This window comes from Erpetoichthys calabaricus, chromosome 6 (genome assembly GCF_900747795.2).
Source record: "Erpetoichthys calabaricus chromosome 6, fErpCal1.3, whole genome shotgun sequence".
Classification (NCBI taxonomy): Eukaryota; Metazoa; Chordata; class Cladistia; order Polypteriformes; family Polypteridae; genus Erpetoichthys; species Erpetoichthys calabaricus.
The window spans coordinates 113,667,004-113,679,735 of record NC_041399.2 but is presented as its reverse complement, the minus strand read 5'-3'; the positions used below and the strand labels follow the sequence as shown (position 1 = coordinate 113,679,735).

Here is a 12,732-nt window from a genome sequence, read left to right as displayed (position 1 = left end):
TCCTTTAAAATACGGAATCGTGCCGCGTTTGACAATGAAATTGCGCGTCCCGTTTTGAATCAATACTGGACGGGATTTATCCCGTATTTTTTTAATCATTTTTTTTTAAAGCAGCGTCTCATGCAAATCATCCCACACGCATTTTATGAAGATGCCTCCTTTCCTACTTTTGATTGGGTAATACTTGATGTCATCGTTAGTTTGATTGGTGTTTTTAACTGTCCAGTGAGGAGGGCGTGTCTTTTAAGTACAGTCTGCAAAGTGTTGGCACTGAGATGTGGCGTCAGCGCCATACTTGAAGCCCCTAACGTTGCGGTCAGCAAGTCGGCTAACATCCGCCATGTGCCGTCTTTCAGTTGCGAGAAGCAGATCATAGAATGGTTGAAACTGTTGCCCCTAACGTTGCGCCACGGCGTGTGCTTCGTTTATACCTCGTGTCTTCTCATTAAACTTTTATCTCGCGAATATGTTATTGCAATCCGCAGCGGGAGCGTTTCTATAAACTTTATTTAAACTTACGTTTTACACCGTGCTTTGTTTCCCTTATGAACATGCTTGTATGCTTAACTCGCTCCGTTCTCAATTGTTTAATTAATTTTTTGCTCTTCGCTGTTTGCGGCTGTTCCTCCATTTCCCCCTACTTCGTTCTTTTATCTCGCGAATATGTTATTGCAATCCTTAACGGGAGCGTTTCAATAAACTGATTGAAAATAGTTTTGCATTTACCTTTTGAGTAAAAGGTGAGCTTTTAAGCCTGAGAAATCACCCCGTAAATGCACACGTTTAATTGGACATGTGTTAATATGTATGGTTACACAGTATTAAAAGACAGTGAACAACGTCAGTTACCTTTGTTCCCGCGTTTGATAAAAGGTGAGCTTTTAAGCCTGAGAAATCACCCCGTAAATGCACACGTTTAATTGCACATGTGTTAATATGTATGCTTACACAGTATTAAAAGACAGTCAAAAATTAACGTCATTTACCTTCGTTCCCGCGTGCGACTCGTGCTGTAAATCTCTTCCTTGTTTTTAGTTCACGTGATTACGTAGGAGGCGTGATGACGCGATACGTGACTCCGCCTCCTCCATTACAGTGTATGGACAAAAAATATGTTCCAGTTATGACCATTACGCTTTGAATTTCGAAATGAAACCTGCCTAACTTTTGTAAGTAAGCTGTAAGGAATGAGCCTGCCAAATTTCAGCCTTCTACCTACACGGGAAGTTGGAGAATTAGTGATGAGTGAGTCAGTCAGTGAGGGCTTTGCCTTTTATTAGTATAGATTTTCACATTAAAACTGATTAAGTCAGTGTTTGTGTTGCAATTATCTAGTATGTTTTCCTTAATTTTTCACTTAAGCTGGCACCTAAGTCTTTAATCTGCCTCAAGAATGATTTAAGATATGAAGAGGTAGGGGAAGTGACAGTGAAGGTGGTAGGGATGAGAACGGTTCCCGTACGCAGGCGCTGTATGGCCGCCCTGGTGGCTGCTGCTGAAAGTGAATTCTACAATAAAATAAAAATAAAAAGAGGAATAACCTTGGAGGTCAATCATCACCCCGTAAGCAGATAGGAGACATCACATAGTATATGTATACCAAATTTCAGGTCAATAGGTCAAACGGTTTGTGAGCTACAGGTGATTTAAAATCCTGGACAGACAAACAAACAGCCACGGTAGCGTATTATATATAAAGATATGTCTAGTGCTTGATCGGAAGTGCGCCAGTGGCAAGCTGAATTGATTGGACAGGCACACACCTGTGTAGATAAAATTCCACAATTCACACTGCATGTCAAGACTAGGGAATCCATTCCTGGACAGGTTTATCCATTCCTGGGAATTTGGGAATCCCGCATGTCATTCCCAGGAATCCCAGGCTCCCAGGGATGACACAGTGCATGGGCATCTCACATGTGAACGGTTTTAGAACGACCAACACTTATTTTTAATAAAACTACTGCAATATGTTGACACCAATAAAAGACTAACCTTAACTACAATCAGTTCATGCTGTCATATAAGTACAGTGGAACCTCTGTTCACGACCAAAATTCATTCCAAAACTCTGGTCGTAAACCGATTTGGTCGTGAACCGAAGCAATTTCCCCCATAGGATTGTATGTAAATACAATTAATCCGTTCCAGACAGTACGAACTGTATGCAAATATATTTTTTTAAAGATTTTTAAGCACAAATGTAATATAATAATAGAATAGAATAATAGTATGCACATCGTAATAGTAAACTAAATGTAAAAACATTGAATAACACTGAGAAAACCTTGAACAACAGAGAAAACTAACATTGCAAGAGTTCGCGCTATATATAGCCTTACGACCCGATCACTGTATAAACACTTTTTTTTTTAATGAGTTTTAAGCACGGGAAAAAAAGGACCATTTGAACAAATCCGAGCTTTATTTAAAAACCAACCACAAGCAACCAAGAAAGTAACATTGCAGCAGTTTGTGCTATAGCCTTACAACGCGATCGCTGTATAAACACTTTTTTTTAACGAGTTTTAAGCACAGGGGAAAAAAAGGAACATTTGAACAAATCCGTAACTTAATAAACAAGCAAGAAAAGTAACATTGCAACAATTCACACTACGAACCGAAAAATGAACATTTGAAAAATCCGTAATACAAAAACTAACCATAAACAACCAAAAAAGCTAACCTTGCATGAGTCGAGTTCTGGCATGAAGTGAGGAGGAACTGGGTGGAGAGGAGGTTACAGTGCTTAGAAGCCATGGTTAACTGCAAAAGCACACGAAATACTGTAGAGCGCAAAGAGTTCACAGATAAAGCACGCACGTCTGACTGAGAACAATGAACAGGGAGAGGCTGAACATGTGCTTAAATACAGTAATCGGCACGTACAAACCGGAAGGGAAATGAAATAGAGCACAAAGAGTTCACAGCGAAACCACGCACGCATGTGCAAGCACACATGTCTGACCGAGAACAATGCAACACGTGCGGAAATCATCGGCGCGCACAAACCGAAAGTGAAACTGACTTGTTCGTATACCGAGTGTGTGGTCGTGAACCGAGGCAAAAGTTTGGCGAACTTTTTGGTCGTAAACTGATTTGTACGTGTACCGAGACGTTCGTGAACCGAGGTTCCACTGTACATGTATCTAGTTAGTTGCGGTAATAAGAGCATAGAAAGCACAATGTGTCCAGCGTGCAGTTGTCCAGGCGATAGCACACCTTCGTGCAGAGTACGCCAGCCGCTGAGAAAGCACGCTCTGCCTCCACTGAAGTAGACGGCACAGTCATCAGATCATCCCGGAAATGGATTCCCTAGTCAAGACAAAAAACAAGCCCTTAAGTCTAAAGAACTCTCTGTAGACCACCTGGGGTAAGGGTATATGAAACCTTTTCTAAAGCTTAGAGTGTTCCCAGGAGAACAGTGGCCTCAATAATTGTGAAATAAATGAAGTTTAGACCCCCTAGGACTTTTCCTAGAGTTGGCCGTATGGCCAAACTGAGTAACCATGTAAGAACAGCCTTGGTCTCAACATGATGATTCCTGATGAAAAACCAAATTGTCACTCTGACAGAGCTTTGTCTCTTCTGAGATGGGAGAACCTGTCAGAAGGATGATCATCCCAGCAATACTCCATCAATCGGGCGTTTATGGATGGCGGTCTTGAGTAAAAAAAAAAATGACAATTTAAAAGACTCTGGGAACATGAGGAAAAAGATTCTCTGCTCTGAGGAGAACTCAAAGGCCTGTGGTAAAGATCAGTCACTGCTCATTACCTACCTTATACTATCCCAATGGTGAAACATGGTGGTAGAACCATCAGGCTATAGGGGTGCTTCTCAGCAGCAGGGACACAGAGACTTCTCAAATACAGAGAGATCCCTGAAGAAAACTTGTTCCAGAGTGTATCCATCCTCAGGCTTGGATGATGGTGCACCTTTCAATACAACAATGACCTGAAGCATACAGAAAAGACAATGCTGAAGCAGCTTTTGCACCAAGCTTTTGTGTGCTACTTTCATTTGACCAGAGGAATTCATTTAGCAATAGTTTATCAAAAGATTTGTGTATTTTTCATGTTTTTAGTACAGAACTGGATGACTTGTTTCGATATGACACAGAAAAGTTGTACGTGCAATGCTAGGGTACCTCTGGTCAAATCTATAAAGAAAATTTAACACAGCCTCTCTAGGGTACAAATATAAATATGCTATATTTTAATTATCAGTACATGTTTATTTTCTGAGCTTAACAGAAGAAAAAACATGCAAAGGTTATGACCTTTTTAGTCAATATATAATAAACCTGCTATGACAGAAATCAAATCAAAATGAGTATTTTTTCTAGCTTAGAAATATTTTTAGGTCTGTTTACAGAAGCCCAAACATAGGACTGGATATAAGTTGCACAATACCTGCACTGTTCATTAATTATTCAGTACACAAGACCTGCAGAGAAGTGAACTTTCCTGTTCTATACACTAATTTTACAACTGATTTCAGTTTCGTAGCTTATGGTACACACTACTTTATTAATATAATGTCACTAGTTGCATAAAGGGATACATGTTTACATCATACTTTATTTGAAACTAAATTAGCACTTGTGAGGCTATACTACAGATATAATATGGATTAGACCAAGTATTGTGGGTGGGGCTGATATAAATAACTCGAAGAGTTGTACAGAAAGCAAAACTACTGTAGGTAGTTTTATGTCAAACAGAAATTCAGATTAACTGTGCAGCAGGTGTGCCACAGCTTCCACATAATAGCCTTTAAGTACGTCCCAAAATATTGGACTTTAAGTATCACCATAATATATTAAAATAAGGAAAATAATACCAGGTGGAATATACATTTATATATTCTTATTTAGAAGAAGTATTATCCAAATTTACTTAAAATTCCCAATCATAAAAAGGAAAATATTATAATGATATCAACAGACCTTCTATGATGAATAAAAAATCTGGACGGCATTTTCCATTGCCCGGACACGGGTCACCGGGGCCCCCCTCTGGAGCCAGGCCTGGAGGTGGGGCTCGATGGCAAGCGCCTGGTGGCCGGGCTTGCACCCATGGGGCTCAGCCAGGCACAGCCTGAAGAGGCAACGTGGGTCCCCCTTCCCATGGGCTTCCCACCTATGGGAGGGGCCAAGGAGGTCAGGTGCAGTATGAGTTGGGTGGTGGCCGAAGGCGGGGACCTTGACGGTCCGATCCTCGGCTACAGAAGCTGGCTCTTGGTACGTGGAATGTCACCTCTCTGAAGGGGAAGGAGCCTGAGCTAGTGCGCAAGGTTGAGAGGTTCCGGCTATCTATCTATCTATCTTCTAGATATAGTCGGGCTCACCTCGACGCACAGCTTGGACTCTGGAACCAATCTCCTTGAGAGGGACTGGACTCTCTACCACTCTGGAGTTGCCCCGGTGAGAGGCGCCAAGCGGGTGTGGGCATACTTATTGCCCCCCGACTTTGAGCCTGTACATTGGGGTTTACCCCGGTGGATGAGAGGGTAGCCTCCCTCCGCCTTCGGACTCACTCGTACTGCTGGGAGACTTCAATGCTCACATGGGCAATGACAGTGAGACCTGGAAGGGCGTGATTGGGAGGAATGGCCCCCCCCCCGATCTGAACCTGAGTGGTGTTTTGTTATTGTACTTCTGTGCTCGTCACGGATTGTCCATAACAAACACCATGTTCAAGCATAGGGGTGTTCATATGTGCACTTGGCACCAGGACACCCTAGGCCTCAGTTCGATGATCAACTTTGTGGTCATGTCGTCGGACTTGCGGCCACATGTCTTGGATACTCGGGTGAAGAGAGGGGCGGAGCTGTCAACTGATCACCACCTGGTGGTGAGTTGGCTTCGATGGTGGGGGAGGATGCCGGTCAGGCCTGGTTTGCCCAATTGTGTTGTGAGGGTCTGCTTGGAGCGTCTGGCAGAGCCCCCTGTCAGAAGTAGCTTCAACTCCCACCTCCGGCAGAACTTTGACCACGTCCCGAGGGAGGTGGGGGACATTGAGTCCAAATGGGCCATGTTCTGTGCCTCTATTGATGAGGCGGCTGACCAGAGCTGTGTCCGTAAGGTGGTCGGTGCCTGTCGTGGCAAGAATCCCCGAACCCGTTGGTGGACACCGGCGGTGAGGGATGCTGTCAAGCTGAAGAAGGAGTCCTACAGGACCCTTTCGTCCTGTGGGACTCTGGAGGCAGCTAATAGGTACCGGCAGGCCAAGCGGAATGCGGCTTTGGTGGTTGCTGAGGCAAAAACTCGGGCATGGGAGGAGTTTGGGGAGGCCATGGAGAACAACTTTCGGACGGCTTCGAGGAGATTCTGGTCCACCATCCGGCATCTCAGAAGGGGGAAGCAGTGCAGTGTCAACACTGTATATGGTGGGGATGGTGCGCTGCTGAACTTGACTCAGGACGTTGTGGGTTGGTGGGGGGAGTACTTCGAAGACCTCCTCAATCCCACTAACATGTCTTCCAATGAGGAAGCAGAGCCAGGGGACTTGGAGGTGGGCTCCCCCATCTCTGGGACTGAGGTCACCGAGGTGGTCAAAAAACTCCTTGGTGGCAGGGCCCCGGGGGTGGATGAGATACGTCCGGAGTTCCTCTAGGCTCTGGATGTTGTAGAGCTGTCTTGGTCGACACGTCTCTGCAACACACGCATGGACATCAGGGACAGTGCCTCTGGATTGGCAGACCGGGGTGGTGGTCCCCCTCTTTAAGAAGGGGGACCGGAGGGTGTGTTCCAACTACAGAGGGATCACACTCCTCAGCCTCCCTGGAAAAGTCTATTTGGGGGTTCTGGAGAGGAGGGTCCATCGGATAGTCGAACCTCGGATTCAGGAGGAACAGTGTGGTTTTCGTCATGGTCGCAGAACAGTGGGCCAGCTCTACACCCTTAGCAGAGTCCTGGAGGGTGCATGGGAGTTCACCCAACCAGTCTACATGTGTTTTGTGGACTTGGAAAAGGCGTTTGATCATGTCCCTCTGGGAATCCTGTGGGGGTGCTCTGGGAGTATGGGGTACCGGACCCCCTGATAAGGGCATGTTCGGTCCCTGTACAACCGGTGTCAGAGCTTGGTCCGCATTGCTGGCAGTAAGTCGAACCCGTTTCCAGTGAGAGTTGGACTCCGCTAGGGCTGCCCTTTGTCACCGATTCTGTTCATAACTTTTATGGACAGAGTTTCTAGGCGCAGCCAGGGTGTTGAGGGGGTCCGGCTTGGTGGACTCAGGATTGGGTCACTGCTTTTTGCAGATGATGTTGTCCTGTTTGCTTCATCAGGCCGTGATCTTCAGCTCTCTCTGGATCGGTTTGCAGCTGAGTGTGAAGCGGCTGGGATGGGAATCAGCACCTCCAAATCTCAGACCATGGTCCTCAGCCGGAAAAGGGTGGAGTGCCCTCTCCAGGTTGGGAGCGAGATCCTGCCCCAAGTGGAGGAGTTCAAGTATCTCGGGGTCTTGTTCATGAGTGAGGGAAGAATGGAGCATGAGATCGACCGGTGGATCGGTGCGGCGTCCGCAGTGATGCGGGCTCTGCATCGGTCTGTCGTGGTGAAAAAGGAGCTGAGCCGTAAGGCAAAGCTCTCAATTTACCAGTCGATCTATGTTCCTACCCTCACTTATGGTCATGAGCTATGGGTAGTGACCGAAAGAACGAGATCGCGAATACAAGCGGCTAAAATGAGTTTCCTCTGCAGGGTGTCTGTGCTCTCCCTTAAAGATAGTGTGAGAAGCTCGGTCATCCGGGAGGGGCTCAGAGTAGAGCTGCTGCTCCTCCGCATCGAGAGGAGTCACATGAGGTGGCTCAGGCATCTGATGAGGATGCCTCCTGGACGCCTCCGTGGTGAGGTGTTCTGGGCATGTCCAACCGGGAGGAGGCCCCGGGGAAGACCCAGGACACGCTGGAGGGACTATGTCTCCCAGCTGGCCTGGGAATGCCTCCAGATTCTCCCAGAAGAGCTAGAAGAAGTGGCTGGGGAGAGGGAAGTCTGGACATCTCTGCTCAAGCTGCTGACCCCGCGACCCGACCTCGGATAAGCGGAAGAGGATGGATGGATGGATGGATATTATAATGATGCAAAAATGCAAATTAAATGTAAAACCACTTTCAAGTAACTCCCTTTCATGAAACATTAATTCAGAGTGCTTCCTAGAATCCATTTTCCTTAATGCTTCATTGGTAATTTCACTGTTTCTTGTCATGGTAACTTTTTTTTCTGGTCCTAAGAAACTTCTCCAGGGTTGAACATATGCTATGGGCAGAGCACTACACAAACTCATCTACAACTGGGTCATATGTTGTCTTTTAATTTTACATCATGATTTAAACTGTCAGATGTAATGAATGGAACATAAGAACAGTTTACTTGAAGGTTCATGTTATTTTCTAATTTTCTAATGTAAATTATTGCACACTCAAAAAATGTATGCTTTTTTTGCTGTTTTACCTCATGATTCCTTTTAAATACAACAGAAGCTTGTTTGTTTTTTGCTTTCAGGTCTTTATGATTTTAATGGTACAGCTCATGGTCACTTTTGGTGTTGTGGCCCTTTTTACTTTCTGGTGAGTTGTGATGTTACATTTTTCTTTTTCTGTGTATTTGCTTATCTAAAGAAGTGTATTACATGCTTTATTTTTTCTGGTTTAGAAGATAGTATAAACAGTAGCATGAAAACATATTTGCCCCTTCCTGATTTCCTCTACTATTGAAGTATTTTGACATTAAATGGTTTCAGTTCTTCAGCCAAAAATATAATAGTAAATATAGACACCAGAGTGAACAAATAACACATTTCTTTTAATTTATCAAATGAACAAAGGTATCCAGCAGCAACTGCCACTGTATTGCCACATAATTAAATTAGGAGTACACCAATCCCACTTTTTCTATTCCAATAAGTAGGTTTGGGATATCAGCTGATAATATGTACCAGTCTGATACTTATGTTCTTCAGTGTTAACTCCGTATGATTCACTGTGTTAAACTGGTTGGAGTCATTCTTTTGTGCATAAGGTGACATGAAACTATAACTAAATATCACTTAAGTATTAAAGAAGAGAAAATAAATATATATGACGGAAAATAAAAGAAGTAACAACTTTATTTTTATTAGGGTACTGGATGATACCACAAAATAAACGGTAATTGTAATTCAGTGTGATCTTTCAATTCAACAATAAATTTGTAAAATATAAACGCACAGCAAAGACTGGAATTATAATTGTAGTTCAGAATGCAGACGATTAGTACAACAAAAAAAATAATTAAACTAAAATCATAACATTCAAAATTAATTGGCTGGAAAATACAGTTAGTACTACAAGAGTTCAATAGCAACCTACTGTTAAAAAAAAAAAAAAAAGCATCGATGTTGGATCAGTCATGTCATGCATCAGCTACTATAAAATTCAATATATTGGATTGGTGTATCCCTAAATTAAGTCAACCCAATTAAAGGGATAAGTGGGACTAGTAGATTGATTACTATCAGAACGGCTCAATATAAACACTACTCTGCCAACACAAAGATACAAAAAGTGCAAAATGCCATGATCTAAGGAAATTCCTGGAGAGAGTAGGGAAAAACGTTGTTCATATCAATCTCCGGGTAAATATCATGAGTGCATACTGTCCAAACAGAAGATGTTTTGGATAGAAATTAATCTTCCCAGGAGAGGTCAGCCTCCTAAAATTACCCCAAGGGTACATTATAAAATTATTCACAAAGTCACAAAAAAATCCAGAGAACTACGTTCATCTTACCTCAGCAAAAGTCCTCCTCTTTCATTTGTCTGAAGCAGCCCCAAGCCTTTTACTTGAATACTGTTTTAACAGGTGATATAAAAGTGCAAGTTTTTGAATGAAATGGATTCCATTATTTGAGGTGTAAAATAAGCACAGCATTTCACCATTTGGTTTGCAGATTCTTTGCTGCGTTTGGACATGGGCAGCTACAATTTAAGAAACCATGATTCTGTTTTTTATCTGAAAATTCTTAAGGAGAGTGTGTATCCATGAGCTGAGTTTGATGCATGTTTTGGACATGCAGGGAGGCAGTTATCTAATAGCAAAAAATAAAGTGCACATTAAAACAGCTAATAATAAGAAAAAAATCATTTTTGGACTGGTCTAGTCAAGGTCCAGACTGAACACAAATGCTGTGGTAGGACTTGAAATTATCAGTTTATGCTCAAAAAAACCTATGACTGTGTTTAAAATAAAGTGGTTCTGCAAAGATGAGTACATGTAAATTTATCAACATAACATGAAAGACTGATATATAATTATTGGAAGTGTTTGGTTGCGTTTTTCTAGCTTAAGATCGTGCAGCAAGTTATTAAGTGTAAAGGGGCAATTATTTCATACTGTGCCAGCTGGTATTGGATATTTGTACTCTGTTGCTTTTAATCTTATCTTAGGTTTTGTTTAAAGAGCTGAAAATATTCAGTGTCAAAAATGTTTCGTAATAGAGCAAATACTTTTTCATTCCACTATATTTTAAAGGAAGTAATAACATGTTTTTCCTTTAAAATAAATCTGGTGCACATCCATTCAAAAGTTTGAGGTCACGTTTTGATAGAAACTGATACCTTTTATTATCAAGTAGCCATTAAATTGATTTAGAAATATAGGCAAGACATTACTAGTGCTTATAATGGCTATTACTACTTAAAATGATTGATTTTTATTTATTATTCACATATGGCTGCAAAGCCCCCTGTTTAGCAGCAATTTCCTCGATGCCCTAATGGTAAACCCCCTTAGTTTAGCCTTAATTAGTCATGTTTACATGATAATTGGTTATTAGAGAAACTTCTGTAATTCAACCCTGAAATTAACTTTAGGAATGACAGCATTCTGTAACCCAAATGAACAGAATAAGAAGTTTCAGCAGTTAATTTAAATAAGTGTCTGCTTTGACTTTATTTTTTATGTTTATTTATTTGCTTCTTTCTGCAGTGAACAAGTCAAACAATTTGTACAGTTCAACCGGATCCTATATCTTGCCTCATAGTAAGTACCAGTTCAGTCAGTACCTTTCTTTGTACACCGTATGCTACATTCATGGGCCTTCATTTTTCATCAGTCAATTCAAAGTTCTGATTTGTGGCTTTTATCTTTTATTTCCTTGTCAATTATTGTGTAAAATTAAAGCTTAGTTTCTGTTCTGAAAGAAATTGTGATAATTAGTAAACTATAATGCAAAAAAAGTAATCAATAGTGAACAGAGGCTATATTATATATATCATTCATAACAGTATTTTATGACAGTATTTAGTCTTAAAATTTTAGCAAGACAACAAAACTATTTCTGCTGTTTATGTGATCACAGGTGGAGACACCTCAGTACCATACCACGTTTGCCTTTGCAGTACGTAAATATTTATTTTTCTCCACATTACTATTAATTCCAAAGAAAATAGTTAATAAAATATTCTAATTTATATATATATATATATATATATATATATATATAAAACAAATGAATCCCAGAAAGAAGCGCGCAGGAAATATCCGCACAGAAAAAAGTGCACAGTCATATAAGCGCACGGGAAATAACCGCACACGGAAAAAAACGCACGTGGAAGAATACGCATACAGTAAAGTGGAAAAAAGCACACGGCGGTGACATATAACTATTACAAATATAAAATATACTCCACCTATACTGCTAGACATTTTTTATTATAATAAAACAGTGACTGGTTTGCTCTTGTACAATGGCTCCATTCTGCGTTTTCATTAAGGAATGGCACTTTGTTGATCGATTCTCATGGCCACCTCCAAGTATCTATTTCATTTGTTGTGCGAAAACGCAGATATTCAAATCCCTTGTAACTGAGAATTTGCTTGCCTTTCTGACTGGTCCAAAACTCCATCTCGCTTATTCAAAAAAAAAATGTCGACTTGCTTTGCTTGAAAGTTAGGGAAGATTAAAGAAAACTCGTAACTGTGTGGTCTATTTATAAGACGACCTTTACTTACTTGCCGTAATCAAAACTATAAAACCCTAATTTGCCTACCTGTGGAATAAGAAGGTATAATATAAATTCTGAAAACTGCTGTAAAGAATAATAATTTCCTAGAAATGGTAATTTAGGCACAACAATGACAGTAATAAAATGACTATTTTATTTTATGGACCATCCAACAGCCCACTACCCCAATTACCACAAATTAAAACATACAAGCTTATAAATACGTTTAGTGAACAATTATACAATTTCGTTTATTGTGATGTATAATATAAAATGTTTTTCATCTTTGCATATACGCCTTTGGCGTATGCCCATTTATCCACGTGCAGTTTTTCCTGTGTGCAGTTATTTCCCGTGCGCTTATATGACTGTGCGCTTTTCTCTGTGTGGATATTTCCTGTGCGTTTTTTTCCCGTGCGTTTCTTTCCGGTAACCATAACGAACTGCCAGTGCTTTTAGGTTTATACTGCTAATGATTTTATTTTATAAGTCATCCGTGTCTGCCCCTTATAAGACTTTTACACACCTATATATTTTTGTACTTTAAATATTACATATTATTTATTTACAGTATTACATTCATGGGGACATATTTGGCACTTGTTTGCAGTACTAATGCCAGGTAAGAACTTTCGCTATCTGATCTACTCAATGCAAAAATTATGTGTCTGAATCTTTCAGTTGCAGATATATGCACATACTTGGAATTTATGATGAATATACAAATATAGATTTTTTTTGTT

At 41.2% G+C, this 12,732-nt stretch overlaps 1 protein-coding gene across 2 annotated transcripts in view; it reads left to right on the top strand.

The window, feature by feature from the left end:
- faim2a (Fas apoptotic inhibitory molecule 2a) overlaps positions 1 to 12,732 on the top strand; it is a 195,123-nt gene that overhangs the window by 136,544 nt on the left and 45,847 nt on the right. For both annotated transcript variants that reach the window (XM_028803871.2, XM_028803870.2), the window contains exons 4-6: positions 8,508 to 8,572; positions 10,971 to 11,024; positions 12,561 to 12,611. In XM_028803871.2, the coding sequence (XP_028659704.1) occupies positions 8,508 to 8,572; positions 10,971 to 11,024; positions 12,561 to 12,611 (170 nt within the window). The remainder of the gene's footprint in view (positions 1 to 8,507; positions 8,573 to 10,970; positions 11,025 to 12,560; positions 12,612 to 12,732) is intronic.